This window comes from Salvelinus fontinalis, chromosome 27 (genome assembly GCF_029448725.1).
Source record: "Salvelinus fontinalis isolate EN_2023a chromosome 27, ASM2944872v1, whole genome shotgun sequence".
NCBI lineage: Eukaryota > Metazoa > Chordata > Actinopteri > Salmoniformes > Salmonidae > Salvelinus > Salvelinus fontinalis.
The window spans coordinates 29,540,853-29,568,826 of NC_074691.1; the positions used below are offsets into that span (position 1 = coordinate 29,540,853).

Genomic DNA, 27,974 nt, shown 5'->3' on the forward strand with positions numbered 1-27,974 from the left:
TATTATCTTCAAAGCGGGCAAAGAAGGTGTTTAGCTTGTCCGGAAGCAAGACGTCGGTGTCCGTGACGTGACTGGTTTTGCCTTTGTAGTCCGTGATTGTCTGTATCCTGAGAGAGACATGTTTCTGTGAAACAGAGTATGCCACAATCCCTGATGTCTCTCTAGGAGGAAATCCTTGCCCTGAGCTTGTCTACTTTATTATCCAGAGACTGAACATTAGCGAGTAATATACTCGGAAGCGTGGATGATGTGCATGTCTCCTGAGTCGGACTAGAAGTTCATTCCGAATACCTCTTCTCCACCGGCGGGGTTTTGGAGCAATTGCTCTGGGGGGGGTATGAACAAAGGATCCAATTCTGGAAAGTCGTATTCCTGGTCGTAATGCTGGTGAGTTACCACCGCTCTGATATCCAAAAGTTATTTCCGGCTGTATATAATAACACAAACATTTTCTGGGCTAATAATGTAAGAAATAACACAAAATAACAAAATACTGCAAAGTTGCTTAGGAGCTAGAAGCAGAGCTGCTATATCTGTCGGCGCCATCTGTCTTGGCTGTGTGCTTAGGGTCGTTGTCCTTTTAGACTGGGGCAAAGGTTCACCTTCCGGGGTCCGGAGCGTTCTGGAGCAGGTTTTCATCAAGATTACTCTGTACTTTGAACCGTTCATCTTTCCCTTGATCCTGACTAGTCTCCCAGACCTGCCGCTGAAAAAAATCCCCACAGCATGATGCTGCCACCACCATGCTTCAAAGTAGGGATGGTACCAGGTTTCCTCCAGACATGACGCTTGGCATTCAGGCCAAAGAGTTCAATCTTGGTTTCATCAGACCAGAGAATCTTGTTTCTCATGGTCTGAGAGTCCTTTAGAAGCCTTTTGGCTAACTCCAAGCAGGCTGTCATGTGCCTTTTACTGAGGAGTGGCTTCCGTTTGGCCACTCTACCAAAAAGGCCTGAGTGGTGGAGTGCTGCAGAGATGGTCATCCCATCTCGACAGAGGAACTCTAGAGCTCTGTCAGAGTGACCATCGGGTTCTTGGTCACCTCCCTGACCAAGGCCCTTCTCCCCCGATTGATCAGTTTGGCCGTGCTGCCAGCTCAAGGGAGAGTCATGGTGGTTCCAAACTTCTTCCATTTAAGAATGATGGAGGCCACTATGTTCTTAGGGACCTCCAATGCTGCAGACATTTTTTGGTACCCTTTCCCAGATCTGTGCCTCAACACAATCCTGTCTCGGAGCTCTACAGAATTCCTTTGACCTTATGGCTTGGTTTTTGCTCGGACATGCACTGTCAACTGTGGGACCTTTATATAGACAGGTGTGTGCCTTTCCAAATCATGTCCAATCAACTGAATTTACAACAGGTGGACTCAAGGATGATCAATGGAAACAGGATGCACCTGAGCTCAATTTTGAGTCTCACAGCAAAGGGTCTGAATACTTATGTTAATAAGGTATTTGTTTATTTTTAATATATTTGCAAAAATTTCTAAAAACCTGTTTTCGCTTTGTCATTATGGGGTATTGTGTGTAGATTGATGAGGAAAAAATGCCATTTAGTCCATTTTAGAATAAAGCTGTAATGTAACAAAATGTGGAAAAAGTCAAGGGGTCTGAATACTTTCCGAATGCACTGTAGATCTTGCCTAAATAGCAGGAATCAGATTGTACAGTCAACTTTCCTGCCAGCTCTTGACTATGGTGAAACCGTTTAACAGATTGCAGCTGCAGCTACTCTTAAACCTTTGGCTGCTGTCTACCATAACGCCCTTTTTGTTTACAAAGGGAACAATGACGTGATTCGGAATGAGACACTGATCTCAATTGGGCTACCCTAAATAAATAAAAGTAAAAGGAATAATACTTTTTTAAGTCGCACGCACGTTTCAGGGGTCGTCACTAGTTACCACAATCATAAACCCTGCCTATTTCTACAATTTATCTTCTTAAAATCTGATTTTAAACCACAACCATACCCTTAAACACACTTATAACCCTATATCTAACCTTAAACAAAAAGAAAAAAATGTTTTCATACATTTTTACTATATTGCCAATATTTACCCCTTGGCAATATACCTTTTTGGGATGTAGTCCGCCATAAAACCCTACAGAAGAAGAAAACAGTTCCAAAGAGGACCTCTACTTTCTCCCACTTACTGAGGAAAATATGACAGGGATGTATTCATTACACTGATTCCACTACTCCAAATACTCTTCGATGTGACATAAAAGCTGTTGGGATATTGTAATGCATTTTAATTGTTCCTCCAGCTGCTAAATTTTTTTGAGAGATGACTGAACTACAACTTCCGTTTAAGAACAATACGGAACTCAAACAGCGTTTAGAGTACACGGATTATGTTGCATCAGCGTAATGAAATCACCCTAGCTCTTCATCCCTGGCTGTTGGTTTCCACTAGTTAAAATATCCTAATGGACTATATCGTACAAATGAATAACTAAAACGAGATTTTTGGTCTTAATTTAAGGTTAGGCATAAGGTTAGCAGTGGTTAACTAGTGACGACCCTGAGTTATCGGTTGAGTCAAGTTTATTTCCCTGCGCTTCACGACACAACAGACGTCATTACTTACGCCCGAACCGGAACAGGAAGTAAACAACCCGGGGTTAGTTATAAATACCTTTGCCGAAGTAGAACAACATATTTTAAGATCTGTTTAACGGATTTTTCACATCACTCTTTGTGACAGTGAAACGTTGAATTCTATCAATGCATTGAAAGCACCTTATATAACATTTCCGCTTTTGATTAGATTACGTTTCACACAATCGAGGGGCAATTTGCTAGAACAAAGTGACGTCTCAAATCAGTCTAGCTAGCTAGTTCGCTAGCTATCAGTGCTTGATACCCGTCGTGCACATTGCATACATTGTCACACAGTCTTTCATTTCTGCATGAGTATGAATCAGAAGTTGTTAGCATTAGCAAAAGCTTGCAAAGTTCAGAGCCCCGTACAAGGGCTTGTGAGATGCAGCCCATAACAACACCTGGCATTGGAAGCACTTTGAAGTCGGCCAGTTGGGAGTCATCAGCTGATAAAGACGCACAGGAGTTGACAAAACATCAGATGCCTGCTGTACCTCAGGCTACAGGGACTTTACAGTGTGGGGTAGGCTAAACACAAAAAAACGACAACTTCAGGCACGTCATGGTAGAGATCGTTTATTTAAATTCCACCCCTCAATGTTAGCTAACTAACTCGTGATTCTCTTCACTTTTTTAGGATGACTGTCTGCTGGACTGCATTCTGGGTCGAAGGCTTGGTTCAAGGCAACTTGGTTTTGCAAACCGGACTTTGCTGAAGGTGTTGCTTTGGCTGGTTCTGCTTGGGCTGTTCGCTGAGCTGGCCTTCGGGTTGCCTTTCTTCCTAATCTCCCTCTTCTACTGGCTCTACCAGGGGCTGCGGAGCCCAGCTAAACGTCAACCTGGAGAACTGAGCGCTTACTCAGTATTCAACCCTGACTGTCAGCCTCTCATGGGCACCCTCACAGCAGAGCAGTTGGACTGTGAAATGGGAATACTTCAGCTAACCATGTAAAGGAACAGCTACAGATTGTAACACCAGATAATGTGATTTAAATCCCCCAAATTGGTATCCATTATACTGGGAGTTACAGGTTGGTACTATTTGGTGTTGCACTGAATTTTCAACCAACCTTTGATGCTGCCTTCGGCCTCGATTCGTGGAAACGGGAGTCTCGTAAAATGAACTTGTCTAGTTGCAGGGTGTCCGTTTGAATTTCTAAAATAATTGTATTTTTTTGCTCTATTAAGTAATCCAACAATGTGTACGCCGCCATCTTGTCTATTTCAAGTTCTCTCATTGATCAAGACCGGCGTCTGTCATGACATGCAGCACTTTGGGGTGGATCAATGAGAGAAGACTTGAAATAGACAAGATGACAACATACACATATAGTTGGATTACTTCATGGAGCAAAAAAATATTTATTTTAATAACGGTGCATTTTCTTAATTCAAAGGGACCCCACCCCCTGCAACTGGACAAGGACATTTTGAGACTCTTCCACGAATCGAGGACAAATACAGTATCGCCAAGCTAAATTGGTCTTAAATTCTGTGCTACACCAAACAGTACCTAACCTGTAACTCCCAGTATAATGGATACTACATCTTTTGGGTTAAATCACATTTTCTGGTGTTATAATATATAGCTAGTTAAGGAACTTTTTGAAATGTGAGCGAGTTTTTCTGTTAACATTATCTTATGATGCTTGGATGCACCTCGACCCTTTCAATTAACGAAACACTAGTATTGGTTGTGATGTAAAACTGCTTGTTAATTCCATAAAAATGTACATCTCACTAGTTGGATTTTTTTATATTTTATTTGTGTTACTTGAGTGAAACCACACAGGGTTACACAAACACCCAAAAAATACTGAGAAGTTGTCCATCATTTAATGTCACAGAGCAAGGCAACACCACGTAAGATCCAGTGATCGGGTGACTGCACCGTCCGTATCACAACCCCTGTGATGTAGGTGAGGTCTGTGCGCCGAGGCTTCTTGTAGACGGGGCAGATGTAGAACTTGGGGTCCTTGGGGGCGGTGGAGTTGATGGCGAACATGTGAATCACAGGCAGGGGGCAGAACAACACCTTGGGAGTGGCTTCGATGAGACGGCAATTCCTTCTGTCCCAGCCGGCCCCGTCCAGGTACAAGCCGTAGACGTAGACCCCCTCCTGAGAGACAGAGAATGATGGATGGTAAAGAGGGAAAGCTGTATCTTGTACATGTGTTGTCAATGATAGTATTTTGCATGAGGCTACTTACAGCAGGAGAGGCAGTGATCTCCTCCTTGCTCTGCTTCAGCACATCATTATGCAGGGTGACTGTGTCCAGAGCCCAGCCCTTATGAGCCCTGGTTACCTCCTGCCTCATGGCAGTCAGGAAACCTATAGCCATACAAAGGGCGCAAACATAAAGAGATAGGATTATAATGACATATCTAACAAATGTAATCGATCTTCAGTGATGTAATAGGATGAAGACATGACAAGCTAATTTATGCTGAACTGTATTTTGAATATTACAAGTAAATGGAACTTACCCTGCAAGTTTGATCAGTTAGCCTAATTCACGGTTTGAACGAGACTCACCCTGAGGGTTGAAGAAGCCAGTCATCCAGAAGGTCTTGGGTCTGCCTTCAAACACCCAGCTGTAGAACTGTGTGTTCCTCTCCAGCAGCTCGGTGAACCAGAAGCCCAGAGTGGACGACTCCCACGAGATCTTCTTCCACATGTTGGGGATGCGTGCATCAAACATGTTGTCCAGGGCGTCACGCAGGTTCTAGGAGGTAAAACATGAATATGACATTGAATATTTAAGCATCAAAATAACACACAATTTCATACATTGTTATTACAGATTTATAAGCTATAAACCTCTAAATATTAATTTGAAATATAACACAATTAAAGTGTTAACATGTAATATAGTTGTAATATATTATAGTGGTCATTCTAGCCAGCTCTCTTACTTCGCTCATGATGATGGTACCGTCGATGGCGAGTTTGAGGTCGACCAGACTGGTGCGCACCACTCCGATGATCCGCTGCATGCGATCCACCTCTTGGCGTAAGAAGATGTTCATGGAGTTCAAGGCACCCATCTTCACCAGCCTGGCTTTCACCTACAGTACACATCACAATATAATTTGTTGTGTGAGCATACAGTGTATTCGCTCATTACAGCCAAGGGCTGGTTTCCCAAAAGCATCTTAAGGCTAAGTCCATCATTAGAACCATATGGGGTGTTCAGTAAGTGGAAAACATTTTGAAACAGGGAGTTATTACTGTAATTTGTACAATGAGAACATAGATTTGTATTATTCGTTGCAAAACATTTTGCTACATTGTGTTCCTGTCCTTCATAAACAGAGTGAGCACTGACCTCATGGGGTACGTAGTTGGGGGGCAACTTCTCCAGCATGTCCTCTGCCAGTCTGTAGACAATGGACTCTCTGGTCTCCCCTGCTCCTCCTCCACTTTCCTTGGGCTGGATGTTGGTGATGGTGTCCAGCACCTCAGCAGACGTGTTGGTCTGATATCTGAACAAGAATCGGTATATAATATGAATGTATTCATATTGAGTATTAAGACTAACACACAGCATAGAAATGATAAGAGAGAAGCGTTGTGATGATCAACGGTGTCTTACGTAATGTCTGCGTTGGGATGCAGACCAAAGACCTGAGGTGTGTCCAGTGCAGGCAGGGTGGCGATGTACTCCATGTACTGCTCCACTGTCTTACACACAGGAACTTTGTATCCAGTGTAGAAGCAGAACGTCGGCTCAAAGATCTTGTCATTGAACCACACCTGTTGGGGAACACATGATGCTTAGAACACAAAGTCTGTGCTTCCCACTTGATTACCCACATGTACAACAGATTTATCAAGACAGTTGCGTTAACTGAAAAGGAAAATGACATTACCCGAGAGAAACAGTTGAGCAGCCGCTTGTCGTAGTCATCAGTGACCCTTCCTCCATACTGCACCTCCCCTAACATGTAACGCACCGTGACCCATGAGACACCCTGGAGAAAAATGTTACGTGTAGGTCTGTGAGCACACTATAGTCACTGTAGCTTCAGATAGACCTAGACTATTTTTATAGTACCTTCTTGGGGCTGCATTCATCCAAGTGGTTCTGGACAAACTGCACACTGGCTGTGAAGTCGGCCGAGTTGAACTCATACGGGATGTTCCAACCCAGGGGCCCGAATTTACGACGTTCCTACAACAGAGTAACAGACCAGGCAAAATCAGTAAATTACATTAAATACAGTATATATCTAGAAATATGAATGTATCAAGACAGTGGGCTGAGTCTGTACCTGCACCACAGTGTGTAGGAAGGCTACGTTGTAAAGCATGGGTTTCCACATGGGCAGGTTACAGATTTCCAGCTGATCCTGAGAGATTCCGGCAAACGTACGCTTCAAGCCAGCCCGCACCCCCTGGGGGGGATCATTGGTGAACTTGATAGAGGACTGGAAGAAAGAAAATAATCATGTCAGTAAATATTTATTCTCAGACATAAGGGATGTGATTAGGACAATATAGCAATTCTGGATTTTGGCTTAGGGGATAGGTCCGTTTCACATGGAGAATGTAATATTGTTGGGGAGATTACTGGTCTTGTCTGTGCAGGTGTATACAGGGCCTTTACCTGTAACAAGGTGATGGAGAAGCGGTCGTGGGGCTCGGTGGTGATCCACACTCTGAAGCTGTCGTGCATGGTCTCCACTGTGGTGACGGTCTCCAGCAGCTCATCCATGAACTCCAGGCCCAGATGGCAGTTCTGGAGCAGGACCCAGCCACCCTTGTGTGTACACACACAAACACTTTTAGCCATGTGAAAACATTTGTATATGCTGTATACTTGTTACGGGATTTTTGTGTTTAATGACTAAAATATGTATACATTTTACTTAGAATTATAACTCATAAATGTTGAATGTTATGTGTTCCTTGTTAGAAAGAATGGGTTTATCTTCAGACAGGCTAGAATGATGTCTCTACCCAGGGAGGGGAAAGACCTTGAGTTGGTTGTAGATAGTTGAACAGGTGGCAGACAGTAATGAGAACTCGAACTGTATTGCCATTGTATCCGAGAGGAGGTTGGACATTAAAACCTATGACATCATCTTTATTATATAACCTGATGTAAAATGTATTACGATCAGTACTCTCGAGAATAAACGCTATTGATTGATTGATTTTAAGACTGGTATCTGCCCATTTTATGCTGATAATTATCTTACAAATTCTTATTTATGGGCAGAGTGTTTTAATTGAATTGGTTAATAAACAGGAATCAAAATTCCTTTAACAATACTACATTTATTTACAAAGAGTTGAATGTCAGAAGCCCTCACTTGTGTCATTGACATCTGTAAGAGCCTTCTTGCATGGATCTCCTGACCTTGGCCCATTGATATCGCTCTGAACTCTGCAACAAATAAACACAATATCACAATGACAGTATTGTCAGTGACTTGTTAGTGATTCATTCAGGGTGATAGGCATAGGGCTAACCTAGCCGGAGTTTCTTGGCCAGAGCGTCGATCTGGTTGGTGGGATCAGAGCCCATAGAGAGGAAGCAGATGAGGGGGGTGCGGGTGTCGCTCTCCTCCCAGGTACTCTCCAGGTTCAGGATGACAGGCTCAGCGAACCTCATGCCCATCGAGTCTCCAACGTACTTCCTGGCCTGGGACAGGGTGCGGTCAGGGCACCATGATCTGTGAGGAGAGTACAACCAAACCTGGGTTCGAACCTGAATGCGCTAGCCACAACCTCAAGAGAGATCTGTTTATAACAGGCTTGTAAGAGGCCTACAAAGGACTTAGTAAAAAAAAAATACGTGTAAAATATTGATGTTGAGAAGCAGGAGCTCACCTGATGAGCAGTAGTTTATGGAAGACATCCAAGGAGTCGTTGTATCCATCAGGAATCACACCATCCTCAGGGTTGTCCATGTCAAACCACACCTTCCAGCCCTTCTCATTACGAGACACCTATAAGATGAATAGAGAAGTAAAGTCAATGCAGTGTACTCCTCAGACAAAGCTGTGACCATTGCTAATGATATAATTAATAAATCGTACTGTAGTGTTCAGCCCCACCTGGTTCATGATCTCAGTGAACTGTGACAGTTTGCTGAGTTCCACCAAGTTGAGCCAGGTCAGATCCAGGATCCAACGGAACGGCTTGGAAGGACACGCCTTCAGGTCTAAAGCAGCACCCCCTATAACACACAGAGAACATTACATATGTACTACTACTAAACCATTACTTTTTTCCTACACTGCTACCTATACAGAGATCTGTTAACTAGGATCAGTAGTGAGGATCTGATACCTTTGATGAGGATCTGGAACTCGTTCTGCTTGACGTTGTTCTTCTGCAAGTCGATCTTGAGCGCCAACAGCAGGGTGAAGATGAACTTGTGGTTTTCGTAAAGCCCTCGGACCGTGTAGCGGAACACCTCGAAGGACAGGTACTCGATGATGTTAGCAATACGCTTCTGAGTGAGAGGAGACTTGTCTGACCTGCATGAGGAAAAAACAAACAAAAGGTTCAAAAAGGTTTTTTTTTTTTTTTTTTTTTTTTTTAATTTATCCCCTTTTCTCCCCAATTTTCGTGGTATCCAATCGCTAGTAATTACTATCTTGTCTCATCGCTACAACTCCCGTACGGGCTCGGGAGAGACGAAGGTCGAAAGCCATGCGTCCTCCGAGGCACAACCCAACCAAGCCGCACTGCTTCTTTAACACAGCGTGCCTCCAACCCGAAAGCCAGCCGCACCAACGTGTCGGAGGAAACACCGTGCACCTGGCCCCCTTGGTTAGCGCGCACTGCGCCCAGCCCGCCACAGGAGTCGCTGGAGCGCGATGAGACAAGGGAATCCCTACCGGCCAAACCCTCCCTAACCCGGACGACGCTAGCCCAATTGTGCGTCGCCCCACGGACCTCCCGGTCGCGGCTGGCTGCGACAGAGCCTGGGGGCGAACCCAGAGACTCTGGTGGCGCAGTTAGCACTGCGATGCAGTGCCCTAGACCACTGCGCCACCCGGGAGGCCCTTAGAGGTTGTTCTTTTATACATTTATAAACGCTGTTGTGTATTTAGATTTAGGCCTATGCCATTTGTCAGGCTCATCTTTTTCCGTTTGTATGGACCAGGGGTCTCTAACAGGTCGATCACAAGCTACCAGTAGCTCCCAGCCCACCTATGAGTATCTCGGCAAACAATTCTGAAAGTACAAGTAATTTTCGAGTGTTCCACCACAAACGGTCATAATATCAAATATCAGACAGTAGCTGGGAGCTTGCTATCTAATCAACGCAGCATTGTCATTATACCACCCCTGGTTAACCACTATTGGCTAAAAAGCCAAACCTAACACAATATCTGCCAATTACTTTCAGCAATACTGCCCCTGTCTGTCTGTGTGATGTGTGCGTATGTCAATCACTCCGTGTGTTGCCAGTTGATGTGATAACCGTCTTCTGGGTTGACTGAAATACTTCCCCCAAAACATTCTCAATTAAATGCTAACTGCAAAGTAGGCTTACCTGGCAGAAGTACACTGAGTATACAAAACATTAAGAACACCTGCTCTTTCCACGACATAGACTGATCATGTGAAAGTTATGATCCCTTATTGATGTCACTTGCTAAATCCACTTCAATCAGTATAGATGAAGGGGAGGAGACAAGTTAAAGAAGGATTTTACATTTTTGAGACAATTGAGACATGGATTGTGTATGTGTGTCATTTAGAGGGTGAATGGGCAAGACAAAAGATTTAAGTGCCTTTTTTTTTTTTTTTCTTTTTTAGGGGTGGATCAGCTTAGTATTGCGGAAAGAATGTTGTTTCCAATGTAATTGTCTGCATCATTTCCATTCCCCCATATTTTTTTGTGTAAATATATATATCCATACACGTATGCATACATATACACATATATACATACACATACCTATATAGACATACATACTTTTTTAAAGAATATGCCTTTATTATTATTCCCCGCGACCCTACCACCAATCCCCCAATTGGAGTAAACTTATAAACACTTCTGCTTTTACCTTCAATTTCTACATCTTATACCTATCTTACAGACACAGTCTACTTTACAATACTTCTCTCTTATTTGTTCTTAGTCCTTCCTCTATTTCTGTTGTCCATCCAATTTTATTTCCACTTGTAACTGTGCTATTTCACAAAAGCTCCGCACCTATACACATTTCACAGATCCCGTATGCCCTATATTGTTTATCTTGTTATTAGTCCCACCCTTCAGCTCCACCCAACCCCTCCCATCTATCTTCCAACATCATCCATTTCGGATTTCTATTTGCCATACATTTCTCAACTGTGCTGTGATGCTTCACAAAAGACCTGAACCTTCCTATTCTCATAGCTTCTACAGATTGTAAATTAAAAATAAACATCTTTGCCAAAATAATTATTATATTATTGATTGATTGACTATGGCTTTTCAAATCCCCCAGTATTGCTATCTGTAGCGTTAGTTTTAGGCAAATGTTGCAATTCTTCAGCCATTCCTGGACCTGTGACCAAAAACGAGCTACATATGGACAATACCAAAATAAATGATCTAATGACTCTGCCTCCTCACAACAGAATCTGCAGAGCTGGGAAGATTGTATACCCCATATATATAACATTCTATTAGTTGCAAACATTTTGTACAGTAATTTATATTGAAAAATTCGAAGTTTTGAATCCGGCGTTGTTTTGCGTATCAATTCATAAACCATGTGCCATGGAATGGGTACATCGAAAATCTCTTCCCAACTATTTTGCAATTTGTATGGCACAGCTGTTAGTTTTTTGGTCCTTAAATGAAATTGGTATATGTTTTTATTTATCACACTTTTCTTTAACCATTTTTGTTCTTTAATACAGGGCCGACATACAAGTTCCTTACTTTTTTCCCCTTCTACTTGCCTCTTCCATTTTTGTGGTAATGCTGCAATTAATTGGTTGTAATTTTGGGTAGAGCAGACTTTTCCATATGTCTGTGTTAGCTGCATGTGTGACATAACTCCACCAGTCCTATTTATGATATCATTCACAAAAATTATACCTTTTTTAAACATTTCTTCGATAAATACAGTTTTTTTTATCAATTATTATATTTGAATTTAACCACAATATTTGTTGTACTATTTGTTCCGTCCTTTCAGGTGGATTAAACTGAAATTGCAACCAACTTTCTAAGGCTTGTTTAAAGAATAAGGATATTTTGGAGATCATTTCCTTTTCAAACAACCGAAAGTGAGCAGGTGTAATCTGAATAAAGGGAAAAAGGCCCTTCTTGAACATAGGATGAGACATTCGTACCAGTTTACTAGAGAACCAGTTTGGATTTAAGTATAACTTTTGTATGACCGATGCCTTTAGTGAGAGGTCTAATGCTTTAATATTTAATAATTTCTGCCCTCCGAATTCATATTCGTTATATAAATAGGCCCTTTTAATTTTATCTGGCTTGCCGTTCCAAATAAAATTGAATATTTTTTGTTCATATAATTTAAAAAACAGGTCACTAGGTGTAGGCAAAACCATAAGCAAATAGGTAAACTGTGATATGACTAAAGAGTTAATTAGGGTGATTTTTCCACGAATAGACAGGTATTTTCCTTTCCATGGTAGCAAGATCTTATCTATTTTTGCTAACTTTCTATAAAAATTTATTGGAGTGAGATCATTTCTTTCTTTTGGGATTTTTATACCGAGTATGTCCACATCTCCGTCAGACCATTTAATTGGTAAACTACATGGCAATATAAAATGTGTATTTTTTAGTGATCCAATACGTAATATGGTACATTTATCATAATTTGGTTTTAATCCAGAGAGGATAGCAAAGGTATCTAGATCCTCTATGAGGCCCTGGAGAGACTCTAGTTGTGGTTTTAAAAGAAAACATGAATCATCAGCGTACAATGACACCTTAGTTTTTAAGCCATGGATTTCTAATCCTTTAATATTAATGTTTGATCTAATTTTAACAGCTAACATTTCGATGGCAATAATAAATAGATATGCCGATAGTGGACAACCTTGTTTTACTCCTCTAGATAGTTTAAAACTTTCTGAGATGTAGCCATTATTTACTATTTTACACCTAGGGTTACTATACATAATTTTAACCCATTTTATAAGAGATTCCCCAAAATTGAAATATTCTAGGCATTTATATATAAACTCCAGTCGTACTTTATCAAAAGCCTTTTCAAAATCAGCTATGAAAACCAGGCCTGGTGTCCCCGATATCTCATAGTGTTCTATTGTTTCCAGTACTTGCCTTATATTATCTCCAATGTATCGTCCATGTAAAAAACCTGTCTGATTAGGATGAATAATATCTGACAAAACTTTTTTTATTCTATGCGCCAAGCATTTTGCTAGGATTTTTGCATCACAACACTGAAGTGTAAGAGGTCTCCAATTTTTTAATTGGACTGGATCTTTATATATACCACTTGGGTCCTGTTTCAGTAATAACGATATCAGACCTTCTTGTTGTGTGTCTGATAATCTACCATTTATATAGGAGTGGTTAAAACAAGTTAATAATGGTCCTTTGAGTATATCAAAAAACGTTTTGTATACTTCCACTGGTATGCCATCCAGCCCTGGAGTTTTCCCATCTTTAAAGGCCCCAATTGCAACAAGCAGTTCCTCCTCTGTAATTTGGCCTTCACATGAGTCTTTCTGTTCAGATGTTAATTTTACATTATTAATAGGAAAAAAATCCATACAATTAGTTTCAGTTAGTGGAGATGGAGGAGCCTGAAACGAAAACATATTCTTAAAGTACTTTACTTCCTCTTTCAAAATATCATTTGGTGAATCATGCGTGACTCCATCATTTGTCACAAGTTTTAATACATTTTTTTTGGTAGCATTTCTATATTGAAGATTGAAAAAGAATTTGGTGCATTTTTCCCCATATTCCATCCAGTTCGCTTTATTTTTATAATATATTACACTGGATCTTTCTTGAATAAGTTCCTCCATTTCTTTTTGTTTTTCCTCTAAATTATTCTGTGCCTCTATGGTACCGTTTTTATTGCTATCTAACTGTACTGTTAGTCCTTCAATTTCCTTTGTTAATATGGACTCTTGATCTAAATTGCTTTTGTTTTATAGATGAGTACTGAATTGCATGGCCTCTAAAGGCACACTTAAAAGTGTCCCATACAATAAGGGGATCTGCTGTACCTATGTTATGTCTGAAAAAGTCAGTTATAAAATCTTCTGTCCTAGTTCTAAACAATTTATCATCTAGTAGACTTTGATTAAATTTCCAATATCCTCGCCCACGTGGAAATTCTGTAAGAGAAATATATATGCCAATTATGTGATGATCCGACCGCATTCTATCCCCCATCAACACTTTTTTAACTTTTGGTGCCAGAGAGAATGGAATAAGAAAGTAGTCAAGACGACTAGCTTGATTCAGCCTCCGCCATGTATATCTCACTAAATCAGGGTATTTAAGTCTCCATATATCCACTAATTCCAATATATCCATGACATTCATGATTTCCTTAAGTGCCTGAGGGTGATAATTTGTAGTGTGATTTCCTTTCCGGTCTATAGAGCTATTTAAGACCGTATTAAAATCTCCCATTATAATAATAGAGTCTAGTGTTGCTTGTAGAGTTGATAAGTTCTTATATATATTTTCAAAGAAGCTTGGATCATCATTATTCGGACCGTATAGGTTAACAAGCCATATTTGTTTATTGTCCAATAACATATTTAAAATAATCCATCTACCTTGAGGATCTGTTTGGACAATTTGCACATTTGGATCAAAATTATTGTTAATTAAGATCATCACCCCTTTTGAATTTCTTTGCCCATGGGAGAAATATATTTTGCCCACCCAGTTCTTTTTCCACAAAACTTCATCTAAAACTGTTGAATGGGTTTCCTGTAAACAATAAATATTATAATCCTTCTCTTTTAGCCAGGTAAATACTGATCGTCTTTTCTTATTATCTGCTAAGCCATTACAATTGTAACTGGCTATACTTATTTCACCACTTACCATGAGACACACCTTTCATTCTTTTAATCAGAATATATTTTTGTAAACGTACTATTAAAAAGTAACATAATGATTGAGTGTCTATATAGTTGTACCATGATATTTGCATTTCTACTAAGTAAACCTCCAATTGGTCCCTACTATTCCACCCGCTAAAAGGCCTCATCTCGAGATGGCTTGTCATCCCAATGCCCGGCAGACCACCCTCGACCCCCTGTATCCCATAGCCCTGAACCGACTGGGATCCATTCTTTGAAAAGAGCATACAGTTCCATTTACCGAATTGAAGTAAATCAATTGCCATATGCATTTCCATTGCCGTCACCTCGATTTGTATTATATATAGCTGTGGATCATCCTCTATTGTACCTTACATCTTTTACTTCTTCTTTCGCAACAGTTGTGGGATACACACATACACACTCAGCCCTTACCCCCACACAACCATAAGCTCACTTTCTCAACAGTTGCACCATCCCAGAGCCCAACTCAAGATGGGTCATGATTTCCAAATGCTATTGCAGTTGCAGCTGCATGAGAAGGCCTGCAAGACCGCGCAAAAAAATAAGCAAAATTTGAAATTTATTTACCATTGTCATATCCTAGATAATGGCAGTCAAATGTACACCCTATTCCTGAAAAAACACCCACAATACGGCCACCAGTCATGACCATGTCCCCACGCATCTCCATGCAGTCCGACCTTGATTCTGTGCCGCCAGGGCCACAATAATATACCCCCTCTCTGAATGTCCGAGTGTGACCCCCTCTAAGGGGACCCCCTTTAAGTGCCTTTGAACTGAGTATGGTAGTAGGTGCCAGGTGGACCGGTTTGTGTCAAACCTGCATGAACAAGTGTAATTTTTGAAAGTGAAAAACAAAACAAAATCAAAAACCAGGAAAAAATTAAACTGATAACATAATTTGGGGAAAGAAAAGCAGAGTTGCTTATGAACCCTTATTTTACCAGGTATATTGGGAGAAAACATAGTGCACTGCTTTCTCTTGTACACTAAGGACCTGGTGAAGAGTTACAGGGTAGAGGAGAAGAGAAGAATGTGCCTGTTTGAAAGCTAGAAGAAAAACAGTAGCTCGCGACATATTTAATTTCTTAAAAGTAGCTCTCTTGCTAGAAAAGGTTGGAGACCCCTGGTATGGACTGATATAATGTGAGTGTACACAAACTTGATCAAAAAAATTATGAAAGGGTAAACAAGCGGGTGAATTTGCTATGTGTTCTGTGTACTGAGGGATTTGATCAGGAAAATTTGGATTTTGGGATAGGTCCATTTCTAATATATTTGTATGAAGGATAAATATCTGAAAAGCAGGAATTCCTGATCAATCAGGAAAAATCCCATCCCTGGTACTGACTTGGCCATTGATAGGTCAAAGATCTTGAGGAACTGTGCCAGGGAGGTCTGGTACATGACGTTGACCATGCTCATCTCAGTGATGAGGAAGTAGAGGATGCTGCCACGCGAGGCAGCCGGCCGGTACTCTTCTGAAGCCGTGTTGATCTTCACCTCCGTCTCGGCTGCCACGTGCAGCTTCTCGCTCACCTCGGCCGCCGTCAGCTTGGTTACCGACAGGATGCCAATCATGGACTCGTCATCCACCAGGGAACCTTGACACACACAGATGCACGCATGCACCGACACATAGACAGAAACACACAGAAAGACACATAAACACAGACAGACACCACACACACAAACATGCAGATTGAGCAGTCTGAGTATCTGAAACATTACCCAAACATCAGATGTAACACTTAATATGATTTGTTTATCCTAGGAGTCAATACCCTTGGTGGAGCTGAGCTTGTACAGAAGGTTATCCTCCAACTCCTTCATCTTCCTCTTATTGGCCGTCACATCCTCCATTAGCTTGACTCTCTCTGCTTCCAGCTCCTGTTACAGTACCATCAGAGCATCCATGTAACGTATTGCCGACAACACCAAAACCAATGCCTCTGAAGTCCTGAGGGAAAATGTTCACATAGGTTTTATAAAGGGCTTATGAATGGTTTATAAAGTGTTAATGAAGGCTTACGTATTTCTCGGTGAGGATGACTCGGCCCAGCAGCTGGTTCTCCAGACCCTTCATGGTGACAGTGAAGTCTATAATGGAGGTCTTGGCGCTGACCTCGGGCGTGTACGCCGGGTTAGGCAGCTTGGTGGTGATGTAGAGCTGGAAGCCATCCATCACGTCGGTTTCCTTGTCTCCCACTTTCACCTACAACCAATGAGCACAGGTTTGAATGGGAGCTTAATTTCCCAATTAGCTTGGCATCCAAACGGATTTCGCTACATTTCATGGTGAACACAGTGTTCAGTCTGGTTTAACCAGGCTATTTCACAACACTGCTGTTCAAGTCAAACTGATCTGAGAGCTGTGGTATGTACCTTATAGGTGGAGCCGGACTTGATGAAGTTTTTCTCCAGCACGTTGTCCAGGGCGGGGTCCAGATCCTCTCTGACATCCTCGATGAGCAGCGGTCGTCCCATCGACAGACTGTCCTCCAGGTGGGTACGGAAGTACTTGTGGTTGAGGGACGTGACCTGCAAGAGATATCATGGTCGTGTTCAGTAGGGGAAAACAAAATGGTGTGTTCCTATTGGATACATTCATGTAGTACCTCCCAGTTTCATTCTGTTTTAAAACACTTTCTACCTACTAAACATGGCTAGTCATGAGTTCTTGTCAGTCAGTGAGTGGCTTACCTGCAGATCATTGGCTTTTTCTTTCTTTTTAATCCACGCCTTGCCCTGGGTCTGAGGGTCGATGAGGAGAGGGAACCTCGTGGCCTTGGTCACGATGATGCCGTTCTGCACTGACAAGTCGTCTCCAGGCAGTCCCTGTAGGTTCCACTCGCTTATCTGACACACAAAAAAGGAAAGGATGTTTCAGTGTGGTGCTTTGGGACATAACAAAACACATTTCGTACAACTTCTAGTTCAGTGAAATGGATACTAAGAAGCACTTTGGAAATAAGTGTTTTCATTAATATTTTAACGTGTTATCCTCTGGGATTCAAATGCAAATTTTGTCGATGCCTGTTTTGTTTGCAACTCAAAAGTAAAATTCAATTCACTACTGCGTTCATGATCTTTTCTTACAGTAGGGGGGTCCACCAGCATAGAGATAATATTGAGGTTATCAGTGAAAGGGATTTTCCTCTTGCGGAGCTCTGCTTCCCAGATGTCCTTCAGGAGCATGTTGCGGAAGTTCTGGTTGAAGGGTCCACAGTACGACAGGAAGCCAGTGAGCTGGAGGACATCCCCTACGAGTCTATCCAAGAGACGACAACAGATGGTCAAGGGTCACATTGAAAAGCCTCTGATGGAAAGAACTGAGCATTGATATTGTCTGTAGTTTATTGTATTACATTGCATGAAATCTTTGTACAAAGTAACAATGACTTCAGTCAAAACACTGAAAGTAAAGAAACTTGATGCTATCCTCTTATCTGTAACCTGCCTGTTGATCTGTGATTTAAACTGTTTGCTCTGCTCTGTCCAGCGCACTTTCTCTCCACTAAGCCCATCAATGAGTGCTGACGCTGCCACCATTTTATTCCTGCACATCTCTGCATCGTCCAGCAAATCCTGTAAAGCATCACAAAATCAACTATTTGAACTACATTCTATTCTGCTATTCTATCTATATATTTATATTTATTTTAAGAATACATTATTTTTTAAGGATTGGACCTCACCTGTTTCTCTTTCATAGCAGCATCGAACTTGGCCTGTACTTTGTCCAACTCGGCCTGTTTCTCATCCAGCTGAGACTGAGCACTTGCTAGCTCGGAATTGGCTTTTGACAGTCTGCCCTCTTGGATAATCAAGTTAGCCTGTCCACACACGTGGAGAAAAACTACTGTTCACAATGCTTATCAAAAGGAAAAGGGGGATACCTAGTCAGTTGTACAACTGAATGAATTCAACTGAAATGTGTCTTCCACATTTAACCCAACCCCTCTGAATCAGAAAGGTGCGGGTGTCACGGCCGTGAAAAGAAGAGGACCAAGGTGCAGCGTGGTGAGCGTACATACTTTTAATAGCAGATGTCGCCAACAAAACAATAAACAATACCAAAACAAACCGTGACGCTTAAGGCTAAGTGCCATCAAACAACGTTAACTTCCCACAAAGACAGGTGGAAAAAAGAGATACCTGAGTATGGTTCTCAATCAGAGACAATGATAAACAGCTGCCTCTGATTGAGAACCACACCCGGCCAAACACAAAGAAATAGAAAACATAAAAATAAAGAATGCCCACCCTAGTCACAACCTGGCCTAACTAAAATAGAGAATAAAAGCCTCTCTATGGCCAGGGCGTGACAGCGGGGGACTGCCTTAATGGACAGCCGTCATCGGTGCCCGGTGAACAGTGGGTTAAACTGCCTAGGTCAGTGGCAGAACGACAGATTTTTACCTTGTCAGCTCGGGGATTCAATCCAGCAGGTCCATTTCGGTTACTGGCCCAACACTCCAATATATCGGATCACACACACACACAAATAGTGTTCCCATGCTACTTCATGGAGGGTAGAATCATTTAGCTTATGTTCCCCGTACCTTGAGTGGCAGCACTTCCTTGTTGATGCCGAAGAAGGTGGCCATGGCTGAGGTCCAGGAGAGCAGGCCTGCCACGTTGCCGCACACTTTCTTGGCACACTCAAACGTGTAGTCCTCCATCTGGAAGTAGGGCTGCAGTAGCTCCACCATCTCCTCGTTAATGCTGTCCTTGGGGAACTGCTGCAGTGACGCCATGAAACCACTGGCGCTCATCAGCTACAAAGGCAAATTTAAATACCGAAGGCCGGCAATTGAAGTAACACAAAGGACACAGCTCATAAGCTAAAGCACATAGAGGGGGAGGGGGAGGGGGGGGGGGGGCTTTGGCCAAAACCAAGACATTAGCTACAACAAACCAAACCAAGACATTAGCTACAACAAACCAAATAAAGACATTAGCTACAACAAACCAAACCAAGAAATGAGCTACAACAAACCAAACCAAGAAATGAGCTACAACAAACCAAACCAAGAAATGAGCTACAACAAACCAAAACAAAAAATGAGCTACAACAAACCAAACCAATACATTAGCTACAACAAACCAAACAATGGCATTAGCTACAACAAACCAAACAATGGCATTAGCTACAACAAACCAAACCAATACATTAGCTACAACAAACCAAACCAATACATTAGCTACAACAAACCAAACCAATACATTAGCTACAACAAACCAAACAAGGGCATTAGCTACAACAAACCAAACCAAGACATTAGCTACAACAAACCAAACCAAGAAATGAGCTACAACAAACCAAACCAAGAAATGAGCTACAACAAACCAAACCAAGAAATGAGCTACAACAAATCAAACAATGGCATTAGCTACAACAAACCAAACCAATACATTAGCTACAACAAACCAAACCAAGAAATGAGCTACAACAAACCAAACCAAGAAATGAGCTACAACAAACCAAACCAATACATTAGCTACAACAAACCAAACCAGGGCATTAGCTACAACAAACCAAACCGAGACATTAGCTACAACAAATCAAAGCAAGACATTAGCTACAACAAACCAAACCAATACAATAGCTACTACAAACCAAACCAAGACATTAGCTACAACAAACCAAACCAAGACAGCTACAACAAACCAAACCAAGACATTAGCTACAACAAACCAAACAATTAGCTACAACAAATCAAATCAATATACAGAGACGGGACTGGGAATGTAAATGTAACATCTGAGTGATTATCTGATGGTTTGATGTGGTGGATAGTGTAAAATCTTGGTAAAAATAATATTCTTCTCCGAGGACAATATATCAAGGCCTCTTCTATTCTATTTTGTTGTACTATTATAACCAGAGTCATACATAGAGAGATGTAGAGATCTATGAGTCTGGTAGAGTCTAGAATGGAGGCTTTCTGACCTTGAGTGCCTCTCCCCAGGAGGGCTTGTGGCAGGGCCTCTCTGGGTCCATGGTGATGGTGTCCAGCTTCTTCTGGAAGAGCAGCACACAGCAGTCCATGATCCTCATGATGAGGTGGGGAGGTTTGGCCAGCTTCCTCACCGTGGCTACGTCAGCCGCTTTAATGGTCTAAGGAGAATATATAACAGAGTTGAGATCATTAGGGAATGTAACAGAAAACATTTTGCAAAAGGAAAAAAGTTGCGGTAGTACCATCCCTATTTTAGTCCTTTTTCTTCTGTTTTGTTACCTACTGAACATGACCCGAAATGACAAGAAACAATTTCAAATGGCCCAAAATATATATATTTTTTGTTTTTCAAATGGATCTTTTCATGTACAGTAAGACTCACATTCAGAGCGGCCTCTGCCTCCTCTAAAGCCGGTTTAGCTGCTTTCAGCTTGACCTCTGCAAAGGCTTTCTCCTTCTCAATGCCCTCCACAATCTTCAGGGCTCTGTCCTTTACAATCTGGACCTCAGCCTTTACGATGGTGGCTGCTTCAGCGCTTACTGTCACCTCTGCCAGCACCTGTACAGACAAGACAACAAATCAGCAGGCAAACTTTACATGCATGTATTCTGTGAATGGATGTGAAAGGGTGATTCCTACATAGAAATATAATGAAATAAACATTTTATGGTTTCTATTTTATTTCCCATTTACCTTGTCTGCTTTGATGGAGGCCTGAGCCAGCTCTTTCTCCTTAACAACCAGGTCTTTGGACAGCTGAGCCACAGACTCGCTAGCCTCCAACAGTTTGGTCAGACCTGCAATACAAAGCATTTACACAACACTGCAATCTGACAAGAAATCCCAACATTTATTTTCTTTACAATATAATAAGCAGTTAGTTTGAAGTTCATCATTATGCCTTAGCTAGTAGCCACTCAATTGGATTTCCATACCAACATTCATGCGCTCAGCCAGTGTGTTGATAAAGTTGTAATTTTCACTGTATACTGTCTTGTATCCATTGATGAAAGACAGGTAGGATTTAGGGGTCACATGAGTTCTTCTTCGGAACCTGGGGTGGAAAAATTAAAACACACACGTCAATTATTCTGGCAGGCTTTGGGTATAAGAAATGGATGCCATTTATCTGGCATGTACATTCTTGTCATTTATAAATATAAATGTGGATTTAAGACTAGATTTGCATTTGAGTTCCCAACTTCAGTCAACTACAATACCTGTCAAAGTAGCTCTCGCAGGTGACGGACACTTTATCATGGTATATGCCCATGGTCTGTACCACCGCGGCTTTGACCTCGGGGGAGCACACCATGTGGAAGTCAGAGAGGAAGTACTGGGACACGGCCACTAAAGCCTCGCTGGGCCAGGGAGTGAACCAGTCCATAGTACAGCCTGAGATCAGACCTGGGAACTTCAGGGAGCGCGAACGGAACTTCTCACCAACCTGTCAGGGGAAATAAAGGGATGGATGGATGAATACGAACAAATGTAATTTCACTCTGCCCTCAACGGCTGATGCCAGCAAACCTCTATATGGAACTACTCTGGGATACTACATAACAAACTCCTGAATTCTTGAGAGACAATCATGGAGGTGGTGTTTTTATGTTTCCGGTTTTACTAAATCATACCGGAGAGAAGCAAAGAACCACGTGCAGGTTCCTCCTGGCTCGGGAGATAAAGTAGTCGTACAGGTTGTCGAAGGTGGGAGGGACGCGAGGCAACTCTTTCTTCATTACACCAATGAGGTTCTGAGTGATCTCGTCTAGCTCGTCACGAGCAAACAGGTTGGACACCTGCACACAACAAGCATAATAATTAAGAATGACAAATTGGAAATTTTCTTTTACTAGAGTAGCGTTAGAATAATGATAGATAACATTAGAGTAACTTGATTACAGGGGAAAATAATAAAGGAAAATATATTTAAAAAATATATGTATATATACAGTACCAGTCAAACGTTTGGACACCTACTCATTCCAAGGGTTTTCACTTTTTTTTTTCTTACTATTTTCTACATTGTAGAATAATGGTAAAGACATCAACACAATGAAATAACACATATGGAACCATATAGTAACCAAAAAAGTGTTAAACAAATCAAAATGTATTTTAGATTCTTCAAAGTAGCCACCCTTTGTCTTAATAACAGCTTTGAACACTCTTGGCATTCTCTCAACCAGCTTTATGTGGAATGCTTTTCCAACAGTCTTGAAGGAGTTCCCACATATGCTGAGCACTTGTTGGCTGCTTTTCCTTCACTCTGCGGTCCAACTCATTCCAAACCATCTCAATTTGGTTGAGGTCGGGTGATTGTCGAGGCCAGGTCATCTGATGAAGCACTCCATCACTCTCCTTCTTGGTCAAATAGCCCTTACGCAGCCTGAAGGTGTGTTGGGTCATTGTCCTGTTGAAAAACAAATTATAGTCCCACCAAGCGCAAACCAGATGGGATGGAATATCACTGCAGAATGCTGTGGTAGCCATGCTTGTTTTCCTTGAATTCTAAATAATTCACTGACAGTGTCACCAGCAAAGCACCCCCACACCATCACACCACCTCCTCCATGCTTCATGGTAGGAACCACACATGCGGAGATCATCCGTTCACCTACTCTGCGTCTCACAAAGTCACAGCAGTTGGAACCGAAAGTCTCAAATTTGGACTCATCAGACCAAAGGACAGATTTCCAGAAACTTTAAGAAACTTTAAGAAACTTTAAATGTTTTGACATTTTCCGGATTGACTGACCTTCATGTCTTTTCTCTCACATTAACAAGACACACCTGTTAATTGAAATTCATTGCTTGTGCTTCTACACCTGCATTGCTTGCTGTTTGGGGTTTTTGGCTGGGTTTCTGTACAGCACTTTGTGACATCAGCTGATATAAGAAGGGCTTTATAAATACATTTGATTGATTCCAGGTGACTACCTCATGAAGCTGGTTGAGAGAATACCAAGAGTGTGCAAAGCTGTCATCAAGGCAAAGGGTGGCTACTTTGAAGAATCTCAAATATAAAATATAGTTTGATTTGTTTAACACTTTTTTGGTTACTACATGATTCTTTCAAAGTTCTTGAAATTTTCCAGATTGACTGACCTTCATGTCATAAAGTAATGATTGACTGTTGTTTCTCGTTGCTTATTTGAGCTGTTCTTGCCATTATATGGACTTGGTCTTTTACCAAATAAGGCTATCTTCTGTATACCACCCCTACCTTGTCACAACACAACTGATTTGCTCAAACACAGTAAGAAGGAAAGAAATTCCACAAATTTACTTTTAACAAGGCACACTGGTTAATTTAAATGCATTTCAGGTGACTACTGTACCTTATGAAGTTGGTTGAGAGAATGCCAAGAGTGTGCAAAGCTGTCATCAAGGCAAAGGGTGGCTACTTTGAAGAATCTCAAATATAAAATATATTTTGATTTGTTTAACACTTTTTTGGTTACTACATGATTCCATATGTGTTATTTCATAGTGTTGATGTCTTCACTATTATTCTAAAATGTAGAAAATATAAAAATAAAGAACAACCCTGGAATGAGTAGGTGTGTCCAAACTTTTGACTGGTATTGTATATATACTGTATATATTTACCCAAAAATATATGGGGGATTGGAAATGATGCAGACAATTACATTGATGGAAGCTACAATCTATCTGCATTATTAAAGCTGATCTACCCCCTAAGAAATTGCAAAAAAAAAAAAAAAAAATTGATCACCTCCCCAGATGAGAGCACGTTATTGAGGTACTCCAGGAAGGCCTCATCCTTGATCTCGTTGTCTGTGAAGATAAAGGTGATGCCTTTGCCGTCTGCCCCGGCTGTTCTGTAAAGGACCTTCAGGTCGTCCATCAGGTTGCTGATGTTGTACGTCCTAGTAGGAAACAGGGGCATTAGGGACCAATTCTCAGCTGGACTCCCATTATCTCCTTAGTATATGGAGTATCAATTAATTACTATTATACTTCAGACAGGAATATAAATACATGTTCAATACCATACAGCCGGTTTTGAGACTGACTTGCCTAATTTAAATGCCTGTGCAACCAGAGGGAAAATAACTCTGGAGCACCTATACTCCACACATAGAGATGCATACAAAGCTCTCCCTCGCCCTCCATTTTGAAAATCTGACCATACTTCTATCCTCCTGTTACCTGCTTACAAGCAAAAATTAAAGCAGGAAGCACCAGTGACTAGATCAATAAAAAAGTGCTCAAATGAAGCAGATGCTAAACCTCAGGACTGTTTTGCTAGCACAGACTGGAAGATGTTCTGGGATTCATCCAATGGCATCGAAGAGTACACCACATCTGTCATTGGCTTCATCAATAAGTGCATCGATGTCGTCGTCCCCACAGTGACCATACGTACATACCCCAACCAGAAACCATGGATTACAGGCAGCATCCGCACTGAGCTAAAGGCTAGAGCTGCCGCTTTCAAAGAGCGGGACTCTAACCCGGAAGCTTATAAGAAATCCCGCTATGCTCTCCGACGAACCATCAAACAGGCAAAGCGTCAATACAGGACTAAGATTGAGTCGTACTACATCGGCTCTGACGCTCGTCAGATGTGGCAGGGCCAGCAGACCATTACAGACTACAAAGGGAAGCACAGCCGAGAGCTGCCCAGTGACACGAGCCTACTGGACGAGCTAAACTACTTCTATGCTCGGCTCGAGGCAAATAACACTGAAACATACATGAGAGCACCAGCTGTACTGGAAGACTGTGTGATCACGCTCTCCGCAGCCGATGTGAGTAAGACCATTAGACAGGTCAACATTCACAAGGCCGCATGGTGTCTTCACTGACATTTTCAACATTCACAAGGCCGCATGGTGTCTTCACTGACATTTTCAACCTCTCCCTGTCTGAGTCTGTAATACCAACATGTTTCAAGCAGACCACCATAGTGCCTGTGCAAAAGAACACGAAGGTAACCTGCCTAAATTACTACCGACCCGTAGCACTCACGTCTGTAGCCATGAAGTGCTTTGAAAGGCTGGCCATGGCTCACATCAACACCATCATCCCAGAAACCCTAGACCCACTCCAATTTGCATACCGCCCCAACAGATCCACAGATGATAAAGTCTCTATTGCACTCCACACTGCCCTTTCCCACCTGGACAAAATGAACACCTATGTGAGTATGCTATTCATTGACTACTGCTCAGCGTTCAACACCATTGTGCCCTCAAAGCTTATCAATAAGTTAAGGACCCTGGGACTAAACACCTCCCTCTGCAACTGGATCCTGGACTTCCTGACAGGCTGCCCCCAGCTGGTAAGGGTAGGTAACAACACATCCGCCACGCTGATCCCCAACACAGGGGCCCCTCAGGGGTATGTGCTCAGCCCCCTCCTGTACTCCCTGTTCACTAATGACTGCAGTGCCAGGCACGACTCCAACACCATCATTACATTTGGCGATGACACAACAGTGGTAGCCCTGATCACCAACAACAACGAGACAGCCTATAGGGAGGTCGTCAGGGACCTGGCCATGTGGTGCCAGGACAACAACCTCTCCCTCAACGTGATCAAGACAAAGGAGATGATTGTGGACTACAGGAAAAAGAGGACCGAGCACGCCCCCCTTCTCATCGTCAGGGTTGCAGTGGAGCAGGTTGAGAGCTTCAAGTTCCTTGGTGTCCACATCACCAACAAACTAACATGGTCCAAGCACACCATGACAGTCGTGAATCGGGCACGACAAAACCTATTCCCCCTCAGGAGACTGAAAAGATTTGGCATGGGTCCTCAGATCCTCAAAAGGTTCTACAGCTGCACCATCGAGAGCATCCTGACTGGTTGCATCACTGCCTGGTATGGCAACTACTCGGCCTCCGACCGTAAGGCACTACAGAGGGTAGTGTGAATGGCCTAGTACATCACTGGGGCCAAGCTTCCTGCCATCCATGTTGTCATCTATGCATAGTCACTTTAATTAACTCTACCTACATGTACCTACTACCTCAACTAACTGGTGCCACTGCACATTGACTCTGTAACCAGCACCACCCTGTATATATATATATTTTTTTTTACTGCTCCTCTTTAATTACTTGTTGCTTTTATCTCTTGTTCTTATCCATATTTTTTTAAACTGCACTGTCGGTTAGGGGCTCGTAAGTAAGCATTTCACTGTAAGGTCTACCTACACCTGTTGTATTCGGGCACATGTTTGAGTTTGAGTTTATTTTTACAGGGACAGTGCACATTAATCAACGTTTCAGTAAAAGTGCCGGTTTTAGCCAGCCGGCTAATTTTCAACCGCAGTCCCTGAGCAGGTTATTAAAAACAATTACAATATAGACAATAGCAAAATAGAACAAGACATAGCATACAGACATAGCAACATAGGACAAGCAAGACGTAGCATACAGACAGAGCAACATAGAACAAAAAGCAGCAAGACAAAATTCATAAAAGCAACAAAGTGTTTCCACACCTCACAAGTTACAGACAACAGACATGGAAAGCGGCAACACACAGCTAGGGACCATGTTCACAAATCTGATTGACCTTTAGCCATGTCTTCAAGCATTTTGTGAAAGTGTGATATGTGGTGCAGTTATGTGTGTCTGATGGCAGTGTATTCCAGACATGGGAAGCTCTCACAGAAAAAGCGGATTTACCGTACTAAAGGTGCTTTTCCTTAGGGGAACTACACAGTCACCTCTCATGGCAGACCTTGTGGATCTGCTGCCATATGTTTGGGTTTTCTGTTTAACAAAAATACTGAGTGGAGGGGGACCAAATGTGACTAATAACATTTGATTTGATTTGCATAACACTAATTGCTGCCCTTACTATGCTACTTTCATATTTTCCAAATCCTTTGCTCACATAGAATTAGGAATTAGAATAAAATGTATTTCACAAAAAATCCTGCATAAGTAAAAACAGGAAAGGCATCACCTATGCCTCTAATGTCATTCATTCCAATTAGACTGGTTTGGATTTCCTTTACCACAATGAAGGCAATTATAATTTTATTCTGGAACTTTGAGGTTTTATGACATTGTCCCTTTAGTAATATAATAGGATCTCTATGATCCATCATGACCTACTTTACCTAACTGTTATTGACAATCAACCACATAACCCCTCGTACTTACCTGGTCAGGGTGATCTGGAATATACTGTATCCGGCTATAAAGGAAGCCAGTCGGGTGAGACTCTGTTTTCCTGATCCTCCCACTCCCACTAGCAAAGCGTTGCCGCAGTCTGTCCGGATGATACGTGAGATCTGTGGGGGGACCACAGGATAGATAAAGATTCTCACCTTATCTAAAGATGTTGTTAC

General features: G+C 41.9%; 2 protein-coding genes across 2 annotated transcripts in view; one reads left to right on the forward strand and one right to left on the reverse strand.

The window, feature by feature from the left end:
* Positions 1-2,332: 2,332 nt before the first annotated feature.
* LOC129825411 (SAYSvFN domain-containing protein 1-like) lies at positions 2,333-4,353 on the forward strand. Its single transcript, XM_055885505.1, has 2 exons — positions 2,333-3,133; positions 3,248-4,353. The coding sequence occupies exons 1-2, from the start codon at positions 2,993-2,995 to the stop codon at positions 3,560-3,562; spliced, it is 456 nt and encodes a 151-aa protein (XP_055741480.1). The 5' UTR covers positions 2,333-2,992; the 3' UTR covers positions 3,563-4,353.
* Position 4,354: 1 nt separating this feature from the next.
* The window catches only part of LOC129825412 (dynein axonemal heavy chain 8-like), a 69,582-nt gene continuing 45,962 nt past the window's right edge, over positions 4,355-27,974 (reverse strand). Inside the window, exons 61-92 of the mRNA XM_055885506.1 lie at positions 27,787-27,917; positions 24,378-24,531; positions 22,273-22,437; positions 21,859-22,085; positions 21,574-21,692; positions 21,332-21,435; positions 21,020-21,196; positions 20,628-20,795; positions 19,237-19,452; positions 18,370-18,507; positions 18,132-18,259; positions 17,771-17,942; positions 17,375-17,530; positions 17,057-17,212; positions 16,704-16,886; positions 16,456-16,561; positions 16,023-16,275; positions 8,912-9,102; positions 8,677-8,798; positions 8,450-8,568; positions 8,090-8,292; positions 7,930-8,003; positions 7,221-7,373; positions 6,886-7,041; positions 6,669-6,785; positions 6,484-6,585; positions 6,207-6,367; positions 5,940-6,096; positions 5,527-5,679; positions 5,147-5,336; positions 4,821-4,942; positions 4,355-4,729 (exon numbers count right to left, since the gene is read on the reverse strand). Of these exons, the coding sequence (XP_055741481.1) occupies positions 4,442-4,729; positions 4,821-4,942; positions 5,147-5,336; positions 5,527-5,679; positions 5,940-6,096; positions 6,207-6,367; positions 6,484-6,585; positions 6,669-6,785; positions 6,886-7,041; positions 7,221-7,373; positions 7,930-8,003; positions 8,090-8,292; positions 8,450-8,568; positions 8,677-8,798; positions 8,912-9,102; positions 16,023-16,275; positions 16,456-16,561; positions 16,704-16,886; positions 17,057-17,212; positions 17,375-17,530; positions 17,771-17,942; positions 18,132-18,259; positions 18,370-18,507; positions 19,237-19,452; positions 20,628-20,795; positions 21,020-21,196; positions 21,332-21,435; positions 21,574-21,692; positions 21,859-22,085; positions 22,273-22,437; positions 24,378-24,531; positions 27,787-27,917 (5,061 nt within the window). The 3' untranslated portion in view covers positions 4,355-4,441. The remainder of the gene's footprint in view (positions 4,730-4,820; positions 4,943-5,146; positions 5,337-5,526; positions 5,680-5,939; positions 6,097-6,206; positions 6,368-6,483; positions 6,586-6,668; positions 6,786-6,885; positions 7,042-7,220; positions 7,374-7,929; positions 8,004-8,089; positions 8,293-8,449; positions 8,569-8,676; positions 8,799-8,911; positions 9,103-16,022; positions 16,276-16,455; positions 16,562-16,703; positions 16,887-17,056; positions 17,213-17,374; positions 17,531-17,770; positions 17,943-18,131; positions 18,260-18,369; positions 18,508-19,236; positions 19,453-20,627; positions 20,796-21,019; positions 21,197-21,331; positions 21,436-21,573; positions 21,693-21,858; positions 22,086-22,272; positions 22,438-24,377; positions 24,532-27,786; positions 27,918-27,974) is intronic.

Excerpts from the sequence above, each read along its gene's own strand:
- LOC129825411 (XM_055885505.1), top strand. The coding sequence starts at position 2,993 with ATGCAGCCCATAACAACACCTGGCATTGGAAGCACTTTGAAGTCGGCC. Across the intron at positions 3,134-3,247 it reads CAGGGACTTTACAGTGTGGG|GATGACTGTCTGCTGGACTG; the intron begins GTAGGCTAAACA and ends TCACTTTTTTAG.